This window comes from Acanthaster planci, linkage group LG06 (assembly GCF_054643075.1).
Source record: "Acanthaster planci isolate LZ-2023a linkage group LG06, COTS_SCS, whole genome shotgun sequence".
Lineage (NCBI taxonomy): Eukaryota > Metazoa > Echinodermata > Asteroidea > Valvatida > Acanthasteridae > Acanthaster > Acanthaster planci.
Window position 1 is genome coordinate 2,861,423 of NC_141782.1, and position 19,635 is coordinate 2,881,057.

The window sequence follows — 19,635 nt, forward strand, 5'->3', positions numbered from 1 at the left end:
TCTGATGTTGCACTTTTTAGGCCAAATAAAAATACCTCTGTGCAGTGAGTTATAGTTTGAATTAAACAAAGCGGTGTTGATTGCAGGCCACAGAGGCAAAACCTATAGAATATGCCGAGGATACGGCATACACGTCAAGGCATTAAGAGAAACAGGTGTTTGTTCGGACTTCGTAGAGCGTTTCCTAGGTTTTATTTTGATGGACCATAGAGCTACAAACCCATGGACTGACTTTATACGGTGACCCCGGCCTTTTTGGTTGACTTCGGTCCAACAATCTGGTCACCAGCCTGAATTTCCCACAAGTGGCGTCCCCTGTAGTTTATGACCTGTGATCAGGGAGATAATACCATGTAAAAGAAAGTTGTTTAAAAATTCCTCGAGGGGGTAATTTCCCCCCCCCCCCTTTTTTTTAAACGAATGAATTTCATTTCCCGGGCCTTCCTTCTAAAAGCATGAATAGAGCCCCAAAATGTAGCCTCAAGTCTCAGAAAGGCCATAAAAGGTTACATAAATACCCCCCCCCATTTTAATCCAGGAACGCATTATGGCTGAGTCAATTCGACTAGTTCACTATTCGAATATTCGACCTTCAATTCGGTCGAATATCCGAATATTCGGTCATACCGACCGGCATATCGTTGAACAAACTATATACAAAAATAGTTGAAATAACACACACATTATTTTGTACATTATGATCAACAACATAGCTCCTCACAACTAGGAATATCTCCAGCCACGATTTAGCAAGATTTAAGAGATGAACAAGACACACAGCCCTGTCGAAAATTTCTATTCCTTTTAAATTGTTTAATAAGTAATTTACTTTTAAAATCGTAAGATTTTTGACGCTTTTCATTTGAATCTGCTTGAAACAAGCCTCCATGGTGCAATGTTTCTCATTTAAAACAAAAGAAAAATTTCGCTTACTTTTCATGAATTTGCATTCGAATATTCAAACTCAAAAATAATATTTTAATATCCGACAATCGATTGAATATTCGTTATTCGGCACAGCCCTAGAACGCATATCATAAATCGCTGGTTGGGCGATGCATGTTTACAACCAACAAAATGGATGATGAATAAATAAATCACTCAGAATATTTCGACTCTGGTGGACCATTTTATTGAGTGCATCACAGTTTCACAAAAAAATGTCATGTTTATACAGCACTTGATTACAGTTACGACACGCCGATGCATTACTTACAACTTCCTATTGATATCGTTTGAAAATGCTACATAAGACCAAGAAACGGCAGAAAATGTAACGGTCCCCCTGTACAATTGTATGCCCTTGTACATTGTTGTACATGCACATGTATTACACATGCAGAGGAAGACCACTAGTGAGAGTGGTGGGGACCAGTCAAGAACAGAGCTTCGAATCTTGGTGAAACATCTTCAGTTTTCTGTAATATGCGCGGGTATGGTACAGCTACTCGGTATTTAGTCTACATTCGATCATATTTTGTTCACGCTGCGTCGCTTACATGTACATGCCAGTGCGTGTTTTATTTAATAGCACAAATCTTATGACTTAATGAACGTTATCACTGCTTTCCAGTATCACGATGCTGATTTGCTGAATTGCTTCAAAATCGTATAAAAAGGATTGGATGTACGATTTTGGTCTGCCCCTAAGGCCACGATGGCATACTTGCGATGTTTATTACCGGATGGCATGACTTCGGGCCGGCCTGATTGCATACACATGTGATCTTCAAAATGCCGTGGCCTTGCATTCAACAAATCCACAGACAGCATTAAGTAAAGCCTACACGATTCGAATTCTCAGAGCTAAAATCAACAAGATCTTGGCAATGTTGAACTCTGAAAGTGAAGGTTCAATTGTCCACGCAAAATCTCTGCGATGACTTGCCGAGTATCCTTCACAAAACACTAACATACTGACACTCTACACATTATGTACAGTGCGGTTACAAACAATCCTCGATAGCTGGCTTGGAGTCACTCTACGCGAATATAGAAAATGTGGTTTCAAATCAACGAGCCTGTCATTCCACGGCAGGAATAAAGTTACACTGGTCCGAAATGGAATTGCAGTTACAATTTGGTGAACTGTGAAGGTAACAAGTGAATCTAAACCCGAGGATCTGAAAAATACTGTCGAAAACAAATTGCTGGTTATTGACATTCAACTTTCTCCGTGGTTATTCGACTAATTTACTGATACTTATTACGTAAACTGTTGACTCTACTTTTAAAAAATCCAGTACTTTTAAACTTTACTTTTACTTCTGTCTTTCAAAATGACAAAAAAAGACATGAATACAACTGAGGCTATCAAACAAAAGGTTGTTCTTAAAACATTACTGTACAATAAAATATAAATGAATACAAAAGTAACGAGCGATAAAACTGCTTCACTATTTTGTCGGTAAAGGCTTACTTCTGCGACTTCTGACAGAGGTAACATGTAGGGAAGCTAGACATTTCCGACCGTGACCTTCAGCTACAACTATTCTGTTCGGCATTACTCTATAAACAGAACTACTCACCAAACTTGCTGTCTTGGAGTTACATAAGAGTTATGATCTCAGAATCATAACTGTAACGGGTGGTATTTGGACAATATTTCCTCAAAGTCCAACAAGAGTATCCAAAGGAACAGATCAAGTTCAAAACACATTCTTAAGTAGAGTATAGACACTTATGCGTATGTGCAGTGACTGTGTTGCGGTAAAAAAAAGTGCTGTGCCTCCAGAAAGTGAGCGAACGAAAAGATAAACTATCGATGTACATCTATCAATCAACACATGGTATCTAGTCTCTAAAACGTACATGCATCAATTACATGCAATGATGCATACACATATGGTTGCCAACTCATTTGGCATGTTGTTTCTACGAACTAGAAAAAGCCTGGCTAGCAACGACCTCTCTCTTACGAAAGATGCCCAGTGGAAAGTGTGCCCAACAAATACATGTAATACTAACTTTACATAAATATACTTCAACAGTCATCGAGTTGACAAGGTCTCCCTGGTTAGCAGAATCTTCTGACACATGCCACTGAATGACGTGTCAATCCTAAAAGTGCTACTTATCCTCTCAGCGAATATAAAAAGAGCGCCCTCAACTGTTTGTGCACGTGACGACTAGCAGATGAACTATGCAATGCCACATCAGCTCAGGCCCATTAGCTAAGTACAACTCGACACAGACTTCGACAAAAGTGTGCCGGAGCACACGAGCAACAGGCAGAAAGGGTAATACACGAAATACTTCAAAATTCTATGAAGTGATAAACAGTTATAAAACAATCGCCTGCGTGTATCAAAACGAAGAGCGCAAATTGATAAATCACAGCAATATCTAAGATACGAGATGCAAAAGTACATGTAGAAAAGCGTACGGTGAACAGATTATAAATACAGCGATGAGTAACAGGAGTATCCTAGCACTATATTAACAAAGTAAATTCACTTTGGTATGCAGTTAATTACTTCTACACATTTTCCAAATTACCTCAATGTCAATTTGTTTTTTTACTCATCAGTACCAACTAAGGGTTGTTACATAATTACTTTACCCGTACCAAATGGGAAAACGTGTGGAGAAAGGTCTCTTTTCCAATTGTGGGCAGAGAAAGGAATAAACTTTGATTGGCACAGAGCGAGCATAATACAGGTACGTGTACATCAGTCCAACGTGACACTTGTATCGAGACAGAATTCGCTGCACGTATTCCCATTAACAAAGTTTTTCACCGAGTCAACCTATTTCAGAGGAGTAGCAAAGTCATTCATTTTCACTTGAATTCGACATGCAATTCAGAAGTGACATGGCTGAGCGATGACAGGAAATATCTTTTGTTTTTCAGAGGTAAAAAAAAAAAGTTGTGATCATCAAAGAGTATCGGTTAATACAATCGCTATGCCTACCCGACAGATATAATGTACACTTTACAATGCGCAAACATGAAAATAAGAAAATTGGCAATCGGGCAACGAGTCCAATCGGGCCCACTCTCCAACACGGCCACTGTCAACAGCTTGAAGACTTCCTTGGAACCTAAGTGCAAATGAGACATCCAGTGCGTAACATACCTTGAAACTGAGACTCCCCGACTCGCTGAAATGCAAAACCTGGTGGTTAGTAACTACCATTTAAGTACCGACCACAGATGCATACAGTCAGTGCTCAGAATACTTTCGGCCATATTCTAGGCCCCTTGATCTTGGCCGTAATGCCAGCAGTGGCCAGCGTCCGTCGAGCAACAAAACAGTACACACGTGATGCATGGGGCCATTCGCCCTCTGAAACCAATTCGCCGGTTAAACCAGTCGAGGAGGTCCACTGTGGCCACTGACTGTGTAGGGGTGGCAGGGATGGCTGTTACATAAAGACATTAAAACTTGCCTACAAGGATTACTCATAGGCACCCCGCTGTGACAGGAAGGTTTTACACATTAAGCTGCTTACCGTGAATACCGGACAAAGTTCTCTCAAGATTACAATTCTTACTGAGGTGTACATGTACCATTGGAAAGAACAAAAGTGGCTAATACATTTACTTTCAATAAATACCCTGTCAAGTTTCCTACTGTCGCGGTGTACACACTTGATCCCTCAATAATTAGTCGTGTGTGAGACAAGTTCACTTGAAAGGACTGGCTTAGACTTTGTGGGGAAACTCCATCCGCCCATTGTCGTGATTGTAGGCGACGCTGTACCCGCCATTCTGCAGAGACCCCCCACTGGGCAGGGAGGGGTAAGTGGGTGGGTAGTTGGGGTAGGGGGACCTGTTGAGCCCATTCATGCTGTACTGGTGGGGGTATGGGTGACAGGGCTGGGAGGGGCCGTGGTGGTGGTGGTGATGGTGGCGGTGGCTGTCCGGGAGGGAGCCCAGCCCGTTCATGCCGGTGATGCTGCCGTTGATGCTTCCGCCTCCGTTCATCCCGTGCAGGCCCTCGTACATCCGGCCGTGCAGGCCCGGCATGGGGTGCATGCCGCCGTTGGTGGTGGAGGCCGAGGAGGAGTAGGAGGAGTAATTGGAGTTGTGGGAGGGATAAGACCCCGGCCTCGGGGTGGGGGGCGTGCGATACTGCTTCTGGTCGTCCTCCCCCTTCTTGTAGTAGCAACAGCAGACGATGCAGGTGATGAAGATGATGAGGATGAGCAGGCCAATTGCCGCACAGATGGTGGCCACCACGCCCACGCCCAACTTTTCGATCCCGATCTCCCAGAAGTTACTCGGGTCTGGAAATACAACAAATCGGTTACGACTGATTGTGTCAGACTAACCAAAGAAAGCAATCGCTTTACCAATCCAGCATGTGATTGAAACTTTTTAATTAGTGTGATTACGGGCTTGACCCTGCCCTTCAATGATGTCATGTTTCACTCTAAAAAAACCCCTGCTTCTGGACACAGTACAACTGTCAAAGTCAAATACCTCAGATAAATAAACGAGGAGATTTTTCAGAAAACAAGAACTGAATGCATCACTCACAACATCACGACAATGAAGGTGCATCTCTAAACCTAACTCCCTAGGGACTATCTACTATCATATTGAAACTCAAGACTGTTCGGGTTTAATATCTTTGAAACTCGACGTTATTTTTCCTCAACAATCAGAGATGACTGTTAAGTTTCTTAGGCTTATCACAGCTTACAGTTTGATTGATATGATGCTCTCCAAGAAGCCCTTTGCGTGGTGGAGAAATTCAGAGTGCTTTTTGTGTCATGCAACAATGTTACATGAGTCGCTTTTCGAGCACGAACTTCCGCATGGTTACACAACCACCTCCCTCAAAATTTCTGAATGAATGATGATTTGAAGGTTCCCCCCCACCAACATTTATTTCCTCATTTCTTCATGAGTTTATCATCGTTACTTGTAGTATTTACCAAGTTAAATCAAACAGTGGGTAAAAACTTGAGAAGAGGACACTTGCTCCATTTTCTTGTGAGCCCAGCTTCCGTTAATGTAATGAAGGCAAACACAAAAGTAATACAAATGACAATGATGTCTATTACTGAAGAAAATATCAATCCAAAGAGTCCGGGTAGGTGCTTCCCGGGGACTTACCCTCACGACACAATGCATAGGCTTCATCGCTGTCGTCATTGCAATTTGGCACATCGTTGCACGTCAGCTCCTCGTCGATGCACATGGAGTTGTCCACGCATCGGAAACAGTCGGCGGATCCCTCTACAGAACCCAGAAAGGATAATAATGATACAGAGACATCAACGGGTGGGGTTGCACATGTACGTGTAGCTCTGGCCCTCTGGCACAGAGACGGAGCAGCACCTAGAAATGTGTACGCGCAGTGCCCAGTGGAGCTGCGGTCTGTGCTGCTCTCTGTGTCGGAGATAACGTGGCAAGCATCTCAAGAGTTGAAACACTTTGGAATGTTGAAACAATAACACTGCTAAACCTTAGAGTGAGCGCCTGCTGTATTTCCTGGGAACGTCTGCCTCTGATAAGGAACACTGGTCATCGCCTTTGCACGCTTCACACGGCAAGTTACTCTTAGGAATGTGGTGAATTCTCAAAGGGGGAACTCGAGCGAGTTTTGTAATGGCGCTGGGAACAGGAATGTTCTAGGCTTTCAAGCATTCCCTAACCTCCATTTGCCACAGGCATCCTGGAAAATAAAAAGTGGCTTATCAGTGCACACGTGCATTGGACCTGCTCAGGTGAAACCTATTGCTGTCTCAAAATGCCCACTGCTGAAGCAAGGAAACAGGATAAAATCCAAATCGAAAATTCCTGAATCGTAGCGACATTAAAGGGCAGGTTAGATCAAGGACCATAGTTCGACTAACTCTGATCGAAAGCATGCTAGTCGACGATGGTTGGACTAGTCTAGTCAACTATTCGCGACCAGCCTACAGAGGTTGGTCTCACCATTAGTTGCCATAAACTGTTTTTAATAGCACAGTGCAGAGAGGACCCGTCATGAGAAAAATACCGGAAAAACAGTATGCCACTAGTAAACGATCATTTTCACCGTAATTTTTGCTACTGTGCCCTTCCTCCAACCACCTTTTCTCCCCTTCGGCCTAACGACCTGACAACGGTTGACTAGGGTCGTTCGCACTTGAACTTCACTGCACATGCGCTAGGTACGTCACGAACCAACCACTAGTGAACTAGTGGTCCATGATCCAACTTGCCAAAAGTCTTCTCATTCTTGGCAGACTACGCAGCAACACTGAACATTTCACCAAATATCCTTCAGACACTGTCAAACGTGCACGGTACAATTTACACACTTACAACCTTTGCACCGTCAGCATTGAATGAAGCGTCCAACTTTCCTACCTTGTGGGGGCTTGTAGGATGTGTACACCAACTTGACGCCTGTATCCGGCGAGCTAAGGCCGTCCGTCACAAACCGGATGGTGACGATGTTGCCGTAGGATTGGTAATCCTTGGGGAATTTACCGGTGCCGCCACAGTAGATCACCTCGGGCTGGAGAATGTCATTCTTGATGACAAAGTCCTTGTCAGACTCGTACACCATGAACCTGACAGGAAAAACAACAGATTAAACACAGGTCAGTGGAATGTACCGCACTTGCCCAATGTGCCAAACTTTCAAATCAATCACTGCTCAGTGTGCATTACGCAACAAGTAAGGCTACGGATAGTCCAACGAGTATACATGTATTAGCATGGGTTTACCGCCACAGCCCCAACCACAGCCGAAAGTAACCAGTTCCCACAAACAAACCCAGAGACACCTTTTTCTGGTACATTAAGTGCAAACTGCATACACATACCGGGGTACATATATAAAAGTGTCACTGAAAAACGTACCGTGTCCTTCCAACACTCAAAGAGAGACATCTTAATACTACTCACTTCAAAGTTAACCAGGCATGCAAAGAGGGCGTCTGAGCCTTTCATAGGGCCCTTCAATGTTAACCCTCAAGGTAGTTAAGAACACTCCTGAATCCACAAGACATTACCTGTGCAATAACCCAGGATGTGGGATGCCACCAATCTATCTCCTTCTGACATGTCGGTAAATGCCATCACTGTTACATGCGCCACATGTACCCGGTGTGTAAATGAAGCCGAGAACAAAGATGGAAACACTACAAGTCTCGCTCACCTGTCTGCATCGGATCGGCACCTGTTGCTGGCCCTATCAAACCCCGGCGCTAAGTCGAAGAAATCAAAGCGCAGGTTGATGCGTCGACCGGGCTGGGTGTCGATGGTGAGCAGGCAGTCCATATTGGGGGCATAGGGCGCCCTCTCGACATCCAGATGGGAGTGGACACGGCCCGAGACATCGCTGACATTCTTGGCCAAGCACAACAAGGATGGGTTGGGATCCTGGATGTAATCTGGATAGGGCATACCGTAGATAAAAGTGGTGATTCTTTATGCCAGATACATGCCAGTAGTTATACGTAGATGATGTGAATAACGAGCACAGGGCACAGTCACCGGGCAGCGAGCAACCACGGTAAGTCAGTCAGGGATGTGGGTGACCACATTCAAAAAAGATGAAAACAGCTAGCAAGAGGCTGTAAATGAAATTTACAATGTTCCCAGGATTTTGTAGCTGAAAGTCAGAGTAAAATCTGAATACAAACGCTGAAAACATCTAAGAAGTTGAATCCTCGAACCCCTGGTCAGTGAACAAGGCCAGATACACTGGTGATCTACATGCACATGTACAGGTACCAGTGCATCTGAAATTACACCTACATGTACAATGGGCCACATTGCCCTGACCTCAAATCACCAATGCCTGTAAACAGGTCAGGGTACATGTACGCCTCCAAAGCTTCAGAAATTGTACTGTTAATTGTACACTGTTAATCCTATGTACATGCACATACATGTAAACATTCCCTGTAACCTTACCTCCAAATGCTCAAAGAATGTAATCACACAGGCAGCTTAACATGTGACACCTAAATGTATTTATCTATGTACTGATATTATACTGACCCCAAGGCATTGACCCTAACCTCATCAGTCACTTGTACAGATGCCAGATGATGGCCATTTTGGCCAAGGGTCAGATACCGTAGATACACTAAGTGTGTACAGGAACACACACACTGTACATGCTCCCACTACTAGTAAATTATAATTCAAGTCAGTAATGTTACTGGGTCTGTGTACGGGACCACACATTGTACCTGTGTTGTAACTTTAAAGGATATCTCAATGACTGATGGACTATGCAAAAGTTTTAACCATCATGAGAACTCCATTACCGGTAACAACAAATAGGGTGTTCAACTGAGGGACTGAGAGGGGATCTTCATTTTCTAATGGCAAAACTATGAGTACTTATACAAACAATGACTTGAAAACCTTTTTGTGGGTGTGTAACATATAGGTGCTGTAATGTGTACAATGTACATGTACATACATGTACATTACAATGCATGAATTACTTTACATGATGCAACCCAATATACTTGTACATGTATGGAAATGCACTACTTACATGTACATGTAAATGTACAAGTACCTACATGTATATAAGAAAGGCTGCAGAGGTAAACGACTCTGTCACTTGTGTACAGATATTTAGGCTTTTCTGAAGCAAATTATTACATACAAAGGCACGCTTTCAATTCAAAGCTACAAAGCACATTTCAGCCCCTCCTCCCATTTAAATTTTTTTTTACCGTTATCTTTGTTTCAAGAATTCGGTTGACAATAGGAGGACATGACACATTTATCCTGGTGGTGTCAATTCTCTCTAAAATTCCCATCAACACCTGCAAGGTACCAGGTACATGTAAAGCCTATTATGAACAACACAAAAGAACCACTGTCAAGAGCCCATTCCCTATTTGCCTGGCCTCTCCATCAATCAATAATGCCCATGACCTACCTAAGCATTAGACTGTCACACTGTCTGCCTCAGCATATTATGAATGGATGAGTCATGGGCCCAGTCTGCATAATGTCTTTTCTAATGCTAATGACATCGGTGAATGTACAAGGGGGCATGGTACATCAGTACTGGCTTTGATTGGTGGACCTCAAATGCACACATAAATTTAGTGTAGAGATAATCTCATGTGGCATTTTGATGTCCTGGTAGTGCAGCTTAATGCAAACCCTTGAATACTTGTCCATGTACAAGAACATACATGAAACACATAACGTGTGTATTTAATATTTAATAAGAATTCAAGTTAGATTCAAGTTACCAGCACTGTTGGTCAGATACTTTTACAGTGGAATACTTTTTATTGAAATATGAATCCAGTTTCTCAAGATTTTGCTTGTTTGCTGTTACAATGTACATGTGCATGTAACTTTTTGGACCTCCAACACGTTCATGTACTGTACTTTACACAGTGCATGAAACTGGCCCACAAAAAAAAAAAAAAAGCAGTTGGACAAAGTGTACTGGGACGATCCAATTCATGCTGCCGTTTTCAACTTTTCAACACTCACAAGAGGCACATGAAAAAACACCTCGCATTTCAAATGTCATTAACACAGAAAAAAGTTCCAAATTCGTTTACGGATTTCCCAAACGTTTAAACGGAACGGCCCCTTTTAGTGGTTTGACGTTTTAACTGATGCAATCTGGCATTCATTTTTATGGCAAACCGTATACGATGCCTGTAAAATGTAATCTGATTTTCAGAACACTTTATTGCCCGGTTATATCAAAAGAAAACCCTGAATTTATCATCGGAACTTTGTGTCAGCTATTTAAATTGTTTACAATTGATTGTGTTTAATGTTGGTTATTTTCAAGGGTAGGACATTTACATGTTATACATTAAAATGGTACGGGAAAGTTTCCTAAACAGTTTTCAAAGATTATTGCCTTTGGAGCTTTTCCATTGTACATTTCCTTCAGATATTCTGTCCAACAATGTCCCAAGAAGGCATCTGCTTTTGCTTGGATCAGCGGTGGGTTGGAGAATGGCTGAAGTCCGATTCATTTCACACTCTGGTGCCTGTGCGGCCCGTACAAAAAGGATTTTGCAGTTTACACGACCCTGCATAAGAGAGTGCTGTTCTCCGATTTCCACTGCCTGCAAACCAAGCAACAATTACTGATACTCTGCCTTTCAAATTTGATATCAGTCTGGAAGTGGAAAGGCATGTTCTGCATGCAAGTGCACTGGACATGTACAGCCTTGGTCCCACTCCCACAAAGCCAGTAACGCACCGTGCAAGAAACACCTTAATCAGCTTAAACAAAGAGATACTTTACTAACATGTGAATGTACTGTAGGGTGTAATTTTAAGGGGACTGGGCAAATGAAATATTTGACTAAAATCTCTGAAATTACACCCTTGTGTTTCTACGAACCTTACTTCCAATGTTGTGTTTCTCTGTATTTCGGGCCTTTTTGGTTTTACACTTACGTATTTACATCTTCAGAAGCAAAACATTAACAAAGGCACTGAACCGCAACGTTGGATTGATTCGTGTACACTAAACAGCTAGATTTTTTATGATGCAATTAGCTAGTGAAAATTTCCATTTCCTTTAGCAATTTACTATTGGACGGCAAGTAGGTAGATGTATAAGGCAATAAGTCAGCATGCAACCTTTTTTCAGAAACATTTTCAAAGAGCAAATTTAGGGTTAAGAATCTGAACATAAAACGTGCAAACTGAACAAAGTCTTTCTGGATTTACATCCCACTAACAATGCCCTCACTTGACTGAAAAAGCTTGGTCAAATTTGAATGTTCGAAAAGTGCACTTTTACTTTCATTTAATGCCAAACAGATTTTAAATAGTTTTCATACACTGAGGAAGCATTTAACCACACACAAGAAGTGAATTTAAGAAATATTCACTGCGTTTTTCCTTTCCAGATATATGGGACAGGATGTAAAAACAACAAAAAAATGACACTCTTTTGTGTGAATCGAGCATCCCCAAAGTTCCATGTTTTATTGGTTATGTATGAACCGTACATGAGCAGAACATGTATGGTATGCACAATGTACAGTACATGTAAATGAGAAATTGTCACATTTCTCAGTGCTACATTCCTCCTCTGCTTATTAACATAGTCAAGGACAGAATTCAGCTATGCTGGGCTTGTTTGATAGCCTCAAGGTGTAATTAAGAAAGCATCAGTATTCCCCTCCACCTCAGTAAATGCCAAAGTACACATACATGTACATGTACATTAGAGTTGAGCAAAAAACAGTGGGTCTTGACTGCCTGTGATAGTACATAACTACAAGTCAGGTGTGCAACTTGGACTTTGATGAAAACAGTGGCAATTCCAATCTTCAAAAGACTTTGTTGTTCGCTTTTCAATGGCATGAGTGTGAAGTGAAAAACGAGGATATCGGCTGATCCAAGGAAAAGTTGCGTGCCAGACAAGTGCATAAAAAAATGCAAAGTTGAGAATATGAGATGAAGGCTTGTGGGTACACCATGGAATTGATCTCTTTTGAAAGAGGTGTGGTTCTTAGAGGAACCGGTGAGTGTTAACTCGACGTTTCGGCCAGGATGCTAAGGCTTTCCTCAGGAGAGCTCTCTCCTCGAGTCCGGCACACTCTCCTGAGGATGGCTAGAGCATCCTGGCTGAAACATCCAGTTAAAACTCATTAATTCTAGGCCTGTGCCAGGTACCCACCCGTCGATATTAGAACCCTGGTTCCATTTTTTCGGGCCGGGTACCCATAACAAAAATATTTTAAAAAATATAAATAAGAACAAAAATCCATGTATAAAATGTCTGTGAAATTTGATACTGAAGGGCAGACTTGCTGCAAAATCACCATGCCGCTTAAAACCCGGTCCCACGGTCATACATGTAACTGCAGTTCAGAGATCGACAGGAATTTTTGTTATCCACCCTGCCCATTGTACTACAGTCGTTTTCCTAGTTTCAAATTTTTCCTAGTTCACGAGAGCAAAAAAAAAAGGACAAAGATTTACAGGGCAATAGGTCACTCCCTACTTTTTTTAAATTGAACAGTCATATAAATCTTTTTATCTAATGTCTGTTTAATAAAAATTACTTTGAGAGTTTTGTTTTTTTAAATTGACCAAAAACTGAAAGCTTTTCCCCCCTTCTTTCGGATCGCGCAGCATTACTTGTACGTGCAAGCAAATTCATTGCGAACTCAACTACACGGGCGTAGCAGACATGTACATGTGTGCGAAGTAATGGGCTCGGTGTGGTACTGTGCGGTGTGTGGGGGAGGGGGGGAAGAACCGTTGATAGCTCGCTGCACAGCTGAAAAGTCAAGTCAGCATTTATGCAATTTCTACTTTGAATTCATCGGAATTCTTACTTTTGAACTAACTTTCTCAAAATTGAGAAATTCTTCATTAGAAAAGCAACTTTTCACAATGGTTCTGACTGAAAACTAGATTTTTCACATGGTTACTTTTTATTCGTGAAGAAGTCTTTTGTCTCAATCCGAAACCACTCCATAGGTGTAATTGTCACTTGCGTTGATCCTGTGAGTCCGAATTCAAAAGCTTTGAGGTATCTCCAAAACACAAGGTTGACTACTTACCACAGTTCACTCGAATTTGAGGATTTTTGTAGCTGCAATCTTACTAAAGAATTTTCTTTTCTGCAATCTGGAACTAGGAAAATGACTGAAACTGTTGATTGGCCTCTTATTATTAGCTGGTAACCAAAGCACTGAATGTGCTCCATAAACCCGAAGAGTTAGAGAACCAGTTTAGTTTTTGATACCAAGAAATATGCCATAGTTGTTCTCACTTTAGTTTCAAAATTACATTTACATTAAAGCAATATGAATATCCTCAGTGATTCAGCGGAACTGTGGATAACGAATCGAACAAAAAAGCAGGAAGGATGTTTTGCATACATGTATGTGCAAAAGTATTTCAAATCTAAGTGTTTCTTTCATTAAAAAAATAAAAGGGCAATGTTTGACAGGTCATAATAAGGTCGGCCAGTCAAACGTCACTTGTCAAAGTACTTATACATTAACATCTCGCCAACTCAAACCTCAGGGGAATGGGATTTTAAAAAAAAATTTCTTTATGTTTCAAACAGCGTTGATAGTATCGGAAGTCTCATTTATGTAGGGTTAGGAGTCATCACTAATTAACCACTAATAAACCACTTTTTCGTAGTACCTTTGTGTGGCAAAATCTTTGTATCTCTTAGTCTTGTTTACAACGTGAAGCGCTGCACACCGTCCTGTTTTTATCATTTGGGTTTTCTTATGTGTGGTCACAAGACCCTTCCTTTTGCAGTCACGTGACTGCTACAGTGACAGTGACTGGACTGCCTGAAGGGGACTACAATTGGGCCCGCAGTAGCAATCAGGCTAGCTTCAGTAGTTTGAAAGCCAGGATTTGTTTCAGGTAATGTTGGTTTATGCAACGTGCATAAAACCAGTCCCCCTGACAAAAGAAAAGCAATTGACAGTGATGACTCCTAACCCTACATAAATGAGACTTCCGATACTGTCAACGCTGTTTGAAACATTTTGGTGGTGGTTTTTTGAATCAGAAACTTCAAAATAAGTGGATATAATGGTGTGGGCATTGTCTAAGCTACAGACGTACATGTACATGTATTTTTGTACATAAAAGCCTTCTAATGCGTGATGTACGTAGCAATGATCTGGTCCGCATGTGACACGACCAGTGCTCACCATTTGTGCATGTGCATTCTGCATGTACATACGTGGTCGTGCAGTATCCGAGACATTTCCTTTGAGCAGTTGCTGATGTGTAAGGGGTTTGGAGGTCTGTTCTGATGTTTGTCGTGAAAAAGTTTGTTTTTCTGTTTCATACACATGTACCTACCAAAAGAAGATTTTGCAAATTGAAGGTGACAATTTGGTTTAATTAAAAAGGTAGGAGAGATTAACCACGACGTTTAGAACAATGTGCTGCTTTCTTCCTATGTGCAAAAAAGAGCCCTGTTTCGGGCACATGGTCCACCTGGGTTGCACATTATGCCATGTGTTATTAAGTGTTTTCCAGGTACCCAATGATGACAAAAAACGGGCACCCGGTTCCAAAAATACCAGGAAATGCACACCCCTAACTGGTTCTTCTATGAAGAGATTGATTTCATGGTGTACCCACAAGCCCAAGTACCTCATTACGTGTAACTCCCACAATGCAAAGTTTCAAATCTGACTGAAGTTGAGAATACTGCACTGTACATGAACAAGTACCAGTACATGCAGGCATGTGAAATTCTGACACAAAGTTTTCTCTTGAAACTTATGTAGTCTGCTCTGTGGAAAAAAACGCAGAGGAAGCACTGAATACATGTTTGTACATTTACTTCTGGCCATACCACAGGAAGCCCAGGTTGCTGTGACAAGTACAAATTGGAATTGTGTACCTCACAAAGGAAGCTTTTCAAATAAGTGACAGCAAGGTCTGAATAGAAGCCTGTCAGTTGTGGTCAGGGGGGAGGAGCTGATCAGTGCATTCTCTGATGGACAATGGGGTCACTCAAGTTGAAATTATAGGCAACCTGAGTAGACATTGTCACCTCTCACCTGAATGGGTTTGTTGGGCTGATCTGAAATACTACATGGTGGCCTGGAGTTGACTGTTTTTTTCCCCTCAAAATGTGATTGTTTATCATGGAAAAATACATTTAATGCACCAACCTTCACTTTTATGTAGATGCATGTACATGTATAATAGCTTCAACATAGGCCCTAAGTGCACAGCTTTCTTGCAGTTTTTTGAAGCCCATGCTCTGTAATGTGTGGCGCAAGCTGACTGGCTCGCAGCAATGACTTGACGCAGCCTCAGCCAATGGCGAGTACGTTTAGAGTCTTCCCCTATTTTCACTTTGACCCATCTGTGCTTGATAATGGTTTGGAAAGTCTGGCATAAATAAGGCCCCTTTTGTGAAGGTGGTGTCGATTGGCACTACGTGACAATGGATTTGAATCATATAAAGAGTCGAAAATCGGGTAAAAAATTTTCTGACTAAAATTTTCAACACTTGTGCCTATTAAAGAAGCCAATATCACATCTTTAAATCCTATGCATCCTAATTTCTACAGACGATGGGTTAAGAGATTCAACAAATCACCACAACAGACGGAAACAGGAAAATAACAAGTAACATTAATTCTTGTCATTGCTGTGGACTGTTTCTAGCCGTTCTCTGGTGCATCAGTCCTTTCATTTTAAGACGTGCAATTGCACTTGCATGCCATCACACGCCTCAACGCTTCCCGAGAAGTGCAAATAATTGCATGCCTGAAACCATCCATACCGCACTCCTATCCTCTGCATGAGTTTACTTTATAATTATGCTTCATAATTTTTGAGAAAAATGAAATGAAAATGATCAAACATTAGATCTACCTAACAGTTAGTGATGACAGAATCATTTTTAATTCTCCTGGCGAAACAGTTTTGCGTGACAGCAATCTTTAATCAATAAAAATCTACAAACAAATTATAGATGATAAACACTTCAAAGAGAGATCATTGATGAACTTGAGCCTATTCCCATACAAGAACCCTACATATTAAAAAGCCGGCTATGCTGACGAGGTTTTTCTTATAAAATAGCAGGTTGTTTTGCAAATTTATGTTTATAAATCCAAAATATAAAGATGACCAAAATATAAACATTTTAAGGGTAACCAATGGGGGTATACTGGTCAGTCTGAAGCCCCCAGTCCAACAAAAACAGACTGCATTTTTTATATTGGCAGGCAGGTTAAAGCCGGGTAGGCTTGTTGATGGCTGTTCCATGTCAAGACATATGTAATACACAGAATATACTACATGTACCAATTAGATGTCTTGACATGGAACAGCCTCAAGACGATGAGGGGTCAAGCGACGTAATGCTCAATGACCTTATTTTAAAGATGGCGACTGTGAGAGCGAGCCCGTTAGATTGAATGGACACAGGCAAAAAGACTGGAAAATACCTGAATAATCTGAGTGAAGTCATTCAATAAATGGTTTTTAGAAAGCGGAAAGGTCAAGAATCATGTTCGTGTGCAAAAGAAATTGCGCCCACGATGATAAGTGGGTGCGCCGAAATGTTCAATACGCCGACACGAAATTGCGTATACGGATGTGTGGCTAAGGATGGATCGGGAGTGAGAGTCCGTGCCACACTAGTGGGGCTAGGTTAGCTTATGAGGTGGTTAGCGTACGAGTTGGTGTGCACGAGTAGGAATGTGTACGAGTTGATCAGCATGCGTCTTGTACAAAAATCTTAGGACCTGGACGTCAGTCGTAATGTAACGAAGACTGACGTCCAACCTGGACTAGGCCCGTCCCCCAAACCATCAATGCATGTAATCCGGTCATGCCAACATAGGCCTAACATGAAAATCTAGGTGGCTTTGAAATCACACTTTATTTTAACTTACCAATACTAGGCTTATATGATCCCAGCACGGATGAACCACACTGCACTAAAACAACTGACACTAAAACGACAAACCATGCCATGGCAAACGGGGACCACGGCAGGAATATGCCGGAAAGACAGCGCAAGATTGACCACAATTGCCAAATTCAGAAAAAAAATGGCCGTTCATTGTCCTTATCTTACAGCCCCAATCACAAGTAGCTGATGACATACGTGACACTGTAATCTTACGCGCCTACTGGACGTTTGTGAAATACACGTTCCCAGAAATTAAAAGCTGGTAATCAACGAGAAGATAATGGGATTTATACCAGTGCCGCCGAGTACCAGGCAGTAAATCTGCGGTACGGTCGTCGTGAATGAATGAATCATTCACCTGTCGGAAGTAATCAAAACAAAAAGTTGTGGATGCCAGGATTGAAAATACAATAACAATATACATTGTGAACGCTTTAATCACATGCAGAAGTTATACAATAATGCCGAAAAAGATGATAGACTGGCCTACCTTTCCCGTCGTGTGTGGGTTTGGATAACTTTAGTTTATACAACAAAATTGATAATTTGGTTTAAAAAAAATTATAATTGTTCAAAACATCGTATCTAAAAAAATTTCTTACTAGAATTCGAAAACTTTCAGAATTCTGCTAGAAATCTGGTGAAAATACTAATTCTGCTAAATTTTCTGTCAAAACCATTTTTTTAATTGTCAAATTTAGCCGAAAAGCTGCGAAAATGGTCACCTTGTCTGTGCCATCTTGGTACCGAAGCATGAATGATTCACTCTCGATTAATTATGATTACCACTGGCTTATGGTTAATCTTTCAGTCAGTCAGTTTGTTCGCATGATGCATCTATGAAGAATAATAACCAATCACAATGGTCGTTGTGATTGGTCATTCAAAATTTTACATTTCTACGCTCTTGTCTCTTCTTTACAAACTTCTTGATCTCAAAGATAATTATTTTACGTGCTCGGTGACCCTTCAGTACAACCGTTCTCCTGGACTGATCACATTAAACAATCTCTAACTATCCGTTCAAAGAGAAACAGCATGAAGTCAGTTCTTAGTGCATGTATGCCTGAAATGCACTTGAAATTATATTCCCTATTTGTAATTTCCTGCAGTGTCTCTACGCAGTTGTCAAACCTTAGGGATGGGAGTTTGCTTTGCTAATTTGGAAAAATGTACAGTTACAGATGATTTCAAGGGTTGATATTTCATTGTTATGTACACAATACCTACATGTACATGTTAAGAAGTGACTGCACATATTGTTTAAGCTTTAGTTGATTCAAAATTAAATTTAAAGTTGCCTTTAATCAGTAAATTTACGTAGAATCACACTTTATTTATTTATTTTTTGTTATTTTCTTTAAAGTTACACTATTATCTCTATACCTTTCATAGCCATTAGGATATAATTCATTCCTATTCAACCAACTTGATTCGTTGATCTGACACTTTCCAAAAACAGCTCTACTCACCCAAATGAAACAGCGCCCTCCGTTTGTGCGGTTTTCTCCTCCGTTTCCTGCCAGTGGTTACACGGCCCCAGCAGATAAAACAAAAACGCAAACAAACTAAAACACATCAAACAGAGTGCCTCATTAAAAAAAAAGGCTCGATGCTATAATTTTCTCAGAAGAAAGCGCAAAAGGTGAGCTAAGGAGAGATAACTGAATTAATTATAGCTCTATAGGCCCGTTAAATGGTGCAGAGCGCCCCCACTCTAAGCTTCATTAAGCTGGCGTATGCTCCTTTCATTCGTGCTGTAAAACAGCAAATCATCCGCGATTTCTTCGCCACGCCAGGGCACTTGTTGACTACACAAGAAATGTTATTTTGAAAATAATTGGTGCTTTAAATGGGCGTTTGCTACCGTGGCGCACAAATTATAAGTTAACGATAAAGGGCGCAGGATTAAAAGTCTGAGTGTTCCCCCATGCCCCCTGCCGCAATATCCATACGGTGGCGTAACTAGCCCTTACAAAATAAAGTCCATATAAGCCTACTCCATTTAAAATCTTGTTGCAATAAACAAAAACGCTTTGTGCAATCAAGCCACAGTAGGTTCAGTTAATTGCTTTTCAGCCACTCTTAGCCCCTTTAAATGGAAAATAATTAATGTACTTCAATTATATTTCAGCCAAAGGGAACACCCTTGCCCACACACCCCTTTCTTTATCAGGATTATTTTTCATAACTTCTGCAAAGATTGACACAAAAATGAAACGTGTGGGAGACAACCCTGTTTCAGTGCAGTGTCCAATTTTTTTTTTAACTCAAATCACTTCACTCATCAGTTCGG

General features: G+C 41.2%; 1 protein-coding gene across 1 annotated transcript; it reads right to left on the reverse strand.

Moving 5' to 3' along the window:
* Positions 1-1,109: 1,109 nt before the first annotated feature.
* On the reverse strand, positions 1,110-17,514 carry LOC110984760 (uncharacterized). The gene is made up of 5 exons (XM_022245240.2): positions 17,320-17,514; positions 8,106-8,340; positions 7,310-7,515; positions 6,068-6,190; positions 1,110-5,232 (listed from the first exon to the last, which is right to left on the reverse strand). Exons 1-5 carry the CDS (start codon positions 17,399-17,401, stop codon positions 4,649-4,651), a joined length of 1,230 nt encoding a protein of 409 aa, XP_022100932.1. The 5' UTR covers positions 17,402-17,514; the 3' UTR covers positions 1,110-4,648.
* Between the last annotated feature and the right edge of the window lie 2,121 nt (positions 17,515-19,635).